This window comes from Pinus tabuliformis, chromosome 5_1 (assembly GCF_031772625.1).
Source record: "Pinus tabuliformis cultivar Carrire ecotype Pingquan chromosome 5_1, CPIR1, whole genome shotgun sequence".
NCBI lineage: Eukaryota > Viridiplantae > Streptophyta > Pinopsida > Pinales > Pinaceae > Pinus > Pinus tabuliformis.
The window spans coordinates 143,926,763-143,934,868 of NC_142305.1; the positions used below are offsets into that span (position 1 = coordinate 143,926,763).

The following is an 8,106-nucleotide window of genomic DNA, read 5'->3' on the forward strand; positions in this document are numbered from 1 at the left end:
TTAAGTGCTCGATCGAGAAATATTTCAACGCTTGATCGAGCTATTTGAGGGATTAAATATTGTTCGACCAAGCCATAAAACAAACCCTTGATCAAGCTCCTATGTCACTCATGGTTACTTATGTGCTTGATCGATATATTTTTTTAAATTCTATCACTTCCGTCAAGTGCATGCCAAGTAGAATCATTAGTGTATTTAAATTCGTTTTTGTTGTTAGTGCAGGCCATTGTTTCATAGGTCGCTGACTTAATAGCTCGACCAACGAGAGAAATAACTTGAATGATCAGAAAACTATCGAATGAGATGCAAAAAGCTTGACCAAGGAGCCCAAAGCTCAACCGAGGAGCACATGATGTCTGGTGATAGAGGTAGGTTTACTACCATTATATGCTTCTTCTAAAACAAAATTAAATGAAAAATGCATATAGAAAATTGGTTTATTCCTTAATAAATATTTTAATTTTAAATAAAAACTAGCATGGGAAAACCGCCATTGAAAACCACTAGTGGAAACCCTATTTTTTAGCACAAAGTTTTTTTTGTTATAGGTTCCCTACACGGTGAAGATTGTATATGTTTTAATGTTGTTATTTATATGTCTTAATAATGGCTCCCTATTATTATGATTATATATGTTTGCCTATATTTATTTGTTATCGAATAATTTTTTACTATAATTAAATACTAACACCAACACATTAATGTATTTAATGTATGTTAGTGAGTATATATCCTTAGCATTTTTATTTTTATTTTTATTTTTATTAATACCCATAATACAACCTATTAATGTATTAATGTATACTGTACATATTCATATGTATATATTCATCATTAAATTATATATAAGCATAAATTTCAATTATATATATATATATATATATATATATATATTAATTGAAATTATGCTTATATATAATTTAATATATAAGCATGTAATTAATAATTAGTTTATTATATATAAGCATAAATTTTAATTAAAAATAATATATTTAGAAATATCCATATAATATATAAATCATATATAATAATGATAAATAACTGAAATTTTTCTATAATAAATATTATAATGTTATGAGAATGAATTTATAATTTATTTATTATTTATTATTTATATATATATTTTTTTTCTCGGTAAAACTAGCTAATCTATTATATTATATACAAGTAAACATTACATGCAAAAAAACAGGCCGTCCAGGGCCAACTGTGGCACCTTGGATAGCATTGCTTGACACAGAATTCGCCCTCGCAGGGGCAGCACCTCCAGGATGTACCAAAACATAAGACACAATGTTGAGCTCAGACAGTAATGAAACGGCCCGCGCAGGGGCTTCCAACAAAAAACTCATAGTAAACCTTGCCACGACGCATGACAGACAGACACATAAAATGAAAAAGAACTGAAAGTATACAAACATAGAAATGTAGCATAGTCCAGATACCAGTCGAGACCTCTAACGTATACGAGACCCGAGAGAGAGAAAAGTAAGCCGGAGAGTGTCTCTGTGGATTAATCTTCAGGCTCTTCCTCAATGATGTAGCACCAGCCTTGGCCTTCAGGGATGCCTGCCCACATTGCCATAGGATCCTTCGCAGTGGCCGGCGGTTCCTGCTCTGGAGGTTGGGGAGGGGCTTGCTGAGGCTCCTTCCCAGAATTGCCCTGTTCAATTGGTGGCTGCAGCACTGGACTTTCCTCACGATTGCCTTCTGGAGGTATCTCAGCCGAGCCCGGTTGCTGTCCAGCTTCATTCTCCTCAGGAACCTTCGTAAAGAGAACTGAGATATGTGCATTAATACCTGCATTTTCCTGCGAGCTGCCCAAGGTGAAAACGACTGAGCCGAATGCTGGAAGCATGGGCTCTCCTCCACTGGAGCTGCCGACCTCCAAGAACTGACTGGCTAGAGTTGGTATGGCTCCCACCCTCCTGTAGCAGTAGCAGCAGCAGCAGTGATGGTGTACATCCGCTGCAGGGGGGCGTGAAGGTGCACCATGCCCAGGTCCCCTCCTACTCGGCTGTCTTTCACGCAGTCGCGCCATATTTTCCGCGTCTCCTTCAACTTGTTCCAGGACCGAGCTTTTGGGCTTGAAATCACGACTATCACTGCCAATTGAGTGCAGTCCCCTAATGGATTCAAGGCAGAGCTCAACTGCCCATAAACCGCGCACAGGATTAGCCAGCATGAAGCGAACTTTGCCCAAGTGAGTGCCTTCACTCTCCGCCTCAATTGCTCTCCATTTGCCCTCAGAATTCTGTTCCCACCTGAGGCATTCTTCAGAGTCGAAATTGCAATTTGCAACTGCAGTGGCTGTGTTTTGAAGGAGAAGAGCGTCCACCAGCCGAAATTCCTCCAGAGCCTGCGCCACACAGACCTTACCATGCAAATGAACCTGCAATGAGTCGTCATCCTTAAAAAATCTTGCAACATTCCCTCGATAAGAGCTCTCCATAACTGCTCCCTGCAACAACATCGCTTCACCCTTCATAACATTGAATGCCAAGAGCTCGGGCTGCTGAGCTTCATACCTCGGCGGTAGTGAGCAATAACTATGCTGCGTTGACACGGGGCGGCACATGCTGGGCATGTGGCTCGTCCCTAGCTGACGTCCTAACACCCGCATCCGGGGATTCAACATCTCTTTGGATGAGACTTTCACAGTCCTGAGCCTGTTGATTGCTTGGGATGATATCCAAATTACCTGATAGAAGGGTTTGGTTATTTTCTACCCCAATATTGGCTAGGAGATCAGCAATCTTGTTGCCTTCTCTTTTTGTGTGATGAAAGGAGAGGGCTCTGTGATTGCGCAGCTCATGAGCAATGTTATTTAGCCTTGCTTCTAGTCTCCAGCTATCAGCAACTTTCCTGGCTTGAGAGCCATTCTGAATGCGCGTGGCCATGTTGATGAGGATCTGGGAATCGCCTTCCACTATCAAGGGTTGAAGATTGAGTCTCCTGGCTAGCAAGAGCCCTTGCCAGAGTCCCTCCAGCTCTGCGGAGTTATTGGTGTCCCACCCTATATTACCGAAGTAGATCTGCAGGGGGGTGCCTTCATGGTCTCGAAGAATACCTCCAAATCCTGCTGGTCCAGGATTGCCTTTGGAGGCCCCATCAAAGTTGAGTTTGTATGAGTTGGTAGGAGGGGCGGTCCAGCATCTGTTATCCTTGAAGTTGCAATTCGCTGGCTGATGCATGGCAAACTCTTGTGGCAGCTGCAGTTGCCAATTGTCGAGAATGTTTTTCTCATTGTCTGTGGTAGGGAGATCCTCTTTTGTCCATGGTCGTAGCAACATCGTTTCTCTGAGATTTCCATGCAGTCTGCTCCAGATTTCTTCAATGGGAGAGCTCTTGTTTTTAAATATGCGCCTGTTTCTTTCCTTCCAAATGTTCCATAAGACTGTGCCCGGGATGATATTCCATAGGTGATTGAGGATCGCACAGTCATAGGGGCTTTTCGGCCATTGTCGGATGGAATCAATGATGTCGCTATCTCCTTTGCACCTTTTTTGGCATCTAAAACTAACCTTTTCCCATAGCTGGTTGGCTAGTGAGCAGGTGTCCAGAAGGTGTTGCAAGGTTTCCTCGTTCTGAAAGCAATTGTGACATATCGAAGGGCCTTGAAAGTTGCGTCTCCTTAGTTTGTCCCAGGTGAGAATCTTTTTGTGTCCTACCATCCAGAGGAAGTGGGAGATTTTGGGCCATGCTTTGAAGCCCCAAATTTTCCTCCATAGAGGATCCGGCATAGTGGGAAAGTTGCCGATGAGATTGTAGGCCTCGGAGGTGGAGTAGGATCCTTTAGGTTGATAGCCCCATCTGAGTATATCATCGCTGTCCTCGTGCCGAATGCTTCTTTTCCTTAACTCTTTCTCAAGATCTGCTACTTCCTGAGTATTTGTATTGCTGATTATTTGATTGCTCTGTCGCCATTTTCTGAACCCATGCTCCGTCTCCTGCATCCAAAATTGATGGACTGTTGCCTGCTGCTGCTCCTGCCTGTTCGGAACCAGCAATGGAGGAAGAACACTCGAGAGTTTGGGCAATTGGTTCCAGGCATCAGTCCAGAATCTAGCAATGTGACCATTCCTAATTTCCCAAAAGCTGTGCTGTTGAATGAGCTGGTGATGCTGTTTGGCTGCGTTCCAGATTAGCGACCCTTTGTCGGTGGGAGTAAATCTGATGAGCTCTTCTTGGGGCCTGTTGTTGGCATATTTGGCGGTCCATATTTTTGCCCATAGCTTATCTGGATTAGTCATCCATTGCCACCAGATCTTGGCGTTCATGATGGTGTTGTTGTACTCAGGATCTCTGAGTCCAATTCCTCCTTTGTCTTTGGGCATGCAGACAGTGGCCCATTTCACTAGTGCCCACTTGCGATTAGTGGCTGAGCTGCCCCACAGAAAGTCACGCTGCAAGTTCCTCAACCTTTTTAATACCCACTTTGGTGCAGCTAGGATAGAAAAAAGGTAGAGAGGCATGGCTTGGAGGATAGACTTGATGAGCACCACCCGACTAGCTAGATTGAGAGAACGGTGAGTCCATAGATTGAGCTTTGAATCGAGTTTCTCTAGAAGATTACGCCATGCGGGCTGCTTTATGGCTGAGGCAGTGAGGGGAGCTCCTAGGTATTTGGAGGGGAGGGAGGCTGAGGGGAAGCCTAAAATGCGGGAAACAACAGATTTAACCGAAGGAGGGGTGTGGAAGAAGAAAATTTGTGACTTGGAGCAGTTGACATGGGTGCCAGAGGCTTCAGAGAAATCGTTGAGCAGGGTTTTTAAACAAGAGGCTTCCTGAACCGAGGGGTAGCCATAGAGCATGGTGTCATCAACAAATTGCTGATGAGAGGAGGCAGGGGAGTTGTGGACAGAGATGCCTTTTAGCTGCTGAGAATGGAGGGCATGCTTGATGTGTCTACCAAGACCTTCAGCCATAAGAACGAAGAGGAAAGGGGAAAGGGGGTCCCCTTGTCTTATGCCTCGAGAGGGCTTGAAAGGGCGGGAGGGTATACCATTTACAAGGATGGAAAAGTGAGTGGAGGTGATAAGGCTCATGATCCAGCGAACCCACATGGAGCAAAAACCAAATGCTTTCAACATGTGTTGTATATAAGACCAACTAAGCTTATCGAAAGCTTTAGAGAGATCCAATTTGAGTAACATACCTGCTTGCTTGGATTGTTTGAGCGAGTGAATGATTTCGTGCGTGAGGAGAATGCCATCCATTATCTGTCTGCCTTCTACATATCCCGACTGCTCCGGAGAGATGAGCATGGGTAATAGAGGTTTTAACCTATTAGCAATGACTTTGGATATGACTTTATAGATGACATTACAGAGAGCTATAGGCCTGAATTTGTCAGGTGTAATGGAGTTCTCCTCTTTAGGGATGAGAGTAATGAAGGTGGAGTTGAGGGAGGGGAGAAGCCAGCGCAGAGCCCTGGATTCCTCTACAATCTGCCAAACCTCCAGCTTAATCATATCCCAGAAAGCATGAAAAAACGTGGTTGTGAAACCATCTGGGCCAGGGGCCTTACCTTCTTTGAGCTGCGCCATTGCCTCATCTACTTCCTGGAGAAGAATAGGGCGCATGAGTAGCTCGTTGTGTTCCTCTGTGACAAGTTTAGGTATATTGCTGGTTATCTTTCCAATCGCCTGTTGCCGATCCACTGCTTGTTCTTGGTGTACCTGCTGGAAATGATTGAGGAGTATCTCTTCGATTTCCTCATGCTTCTCGACTTTTGCCCCCTCTTGGTTCTGAATGAATGGAATATTATTATGCATCCTTCTCTGCACCGTAGTTCTGTGGAAGAACTTAGTGTTGCGCTCCCCTTCCTTTAGCCACCTGACCCTTGACTTTTGCCTCCAATAAATTTCCTCCTGCTTTCTCCTTTCTTCAAGCTGATTGTGAATGTGCCGTTCCTGATCCAGGGTTGCCTCCGTGTGCCCTTCATTAATTATTTTCTGTTGGAGATCCCCCAATTCCTGACTTAGCTCCTGTTGCGCCTTAAATATATTTCCAAAGGTCTCCCTATTCCATCTTTTTAGGTGACTTTTTAGAAATCGCAACTTCTGTTGAAGCTGATACATTTTTGATCCCTCTGGGGGGATGAAAGAGGCCCAGATGGTTCTGACGAAGTCCTTGAATGCGGGGTGTGTAAGCCAAAACCCCTCAAAACGGAAGGGTCTTTTGGTCCGATCCCCTGGTCTCTGCCATTGCAGAGCGATCGGCCAGTGATCCGAACCAGTATGAGCCAGTATTGCCGCTGACAGATCACCTCCAAGATGCACCGCATTATCCGAGATCAGAAAGCGATCCAGTTTAGAGGCAATCTGATACTTGCCAATTCTGCGATTACTCCAGGTGAAGGTGCCATTACAGAACGACATATCTATGAGAGAGGCATTTTGGATGAAGTCCTTGAAGCGATCAACTTCTGGTTCCAATCTGGTTCTCCCTCCTATCTTATCCTCTATTTTGGTTATCATGTTGAAGTCCCCTGCCACGATCCAGAGTGGATGTTGCCTATTTATGCTCAGCGCTTCTATGGTGTCAAGGAGCGCGATTTTACTTCCTGTATCTTGCGGAAAATAGACGTTGGATAGGTTACCATGAATGTTGGTACCTAGAATATGAAAGGCCGCCTGTATGAGGTGGTGGGATGCATGAAAATCTGTGAGAGTTACAGCTTGGGTGTTCCATGCTATAGCAAGCCCACCTGAGGCTCCCGAGGCATCTACAGCAACAGATCGGCACCCTGGCCAAGCTTTTGAGAGTATGCGCCCCAGCGTAGCACTATTGCATTTAGTTTCCTGGAGGAAACACATCTGCGGTTTTTCCATCTTGATCATGTTTTTTAACATCCTGAGTTTTCCAGGGCTATTGAGCCCTCTTAAGTTCCAGGATACAAGCTTCATGGTTCAACTAGTTTGGGAGGGACTGTAGTACTTCGTCAACTTCGCATATCTGCCTGAGTCCACCAGGATTTTCCCAATCTCTATTGTTCTCTGGAGATCTGTTTTCCTCCCTCTTTTTTTGGTATCCTTTGGACGCAGGCTGCCGTCCCAAGTACTGCCTGGTTGTATACCTAGTTGGTGTTGGTGGTAGGCTCTGGAGATGACCACTTCCAACTTTTCTAGATCGGTCTCAGAGATGGATTCATATGCTTTTTTTTTGCAAGCTAGTTCTAGTTCTATAATGTCCAGACCGTGTAGATCTATGCTTTCTGGCTCTTCCTCCATTTTCTGCACTTGACTGCTTTCCTCTTGATTAGTCTCTGAGTCCCGTGGGAGGTCTGCCTTACCATCCACCTCCATTTCCTTTGGATTCTCCGCTGTGTCTTTCGGATTCCTGCTAAGGATGGTCGGGATGATGATGGGAGGCTGAGATTTGGGTGGGGGGTCAGATGGAGGGGGATGGGTGGAAGAGGAAGGGCGTGCATGGATATTCTCAGAGTCTAGGGGCTGGTCATCTGAGAAGTCGCCTAGAATGTCGAAGCTGTTCTTAGATGCAGGGTTTTGGGGTTTGTTGGGCTGGGGTTTGGACCCATTCTGAGGCTTTTTATGCGAGCGCTTCCGACTTGGGACTTTGGTGAAACCATCTTGAGATGGGGATTCAGAAGGATCAGAGGAGTTGGCTTTGGCATTAAGAGGGCAATCCCTGAAGAGATGCCCCAGCGCATGACACCTTCTGCACCTGAAGGGCACATGCTCATAATCGAGAGGCTGGATCCATTCCTCGTCGCGGTGGGCAAGAGTTACTGACTCTGGTAAAGCTTCATTCAGACGAATAAAGACACATATTCTAGCGTAGGAGATATACTTACGGGATTTGGTTTCTTCTGCCGCTCTGATGTATTCTCCCACTCCGTTTCCTATGCCCTTTAGACAATCCTCTTCCCAGTATTCATCGGGAAGTGAGTACAGTCTGATCCACACTGGTGCCCAAGTGAGATCTTCCTTGTCAGGGTTGAATCTTGGCATCCAATCCCTCAGATATAGACCTGCCGAGTTGAAGAAATAAGGCCCTCCTCCTAGGATCCTGTATTTGTCCTCTAGGCAGAAAAAGATGGCGGTGAAGAAGCCCTTCGGCCCAAGCTGGAGAGTGACATCT

General features: G+C 45.1%; 1 protein-coding gene across 1 annotated transcript; it reads right to left on the minus strand.

Moving 5' to 3' along the window:
- Positions 1–2,549: 2,549 nt before the first annotated feature.
- LOC149163822 (uncharacterized) lies at positions 2,550–6,836 on the minus strand. Its single transcript, XM_089429271.1, has 3 exons — positions 5,931–6,836; positions 5,159–5,750; positions 2,550–4,654 (listed from the first exon to the last, which is right to left on the minus strand). Exons 1-3 carry the CDS (start codon positions 6,834–6,836, stop codon positions 2,550–2,552), a joined length of 3,603 nt encoding a protein of 1,200 aa, XP_089285397.1.
- Positions 6,837–8,106: the final 1,270 nt, after the last annotated feature.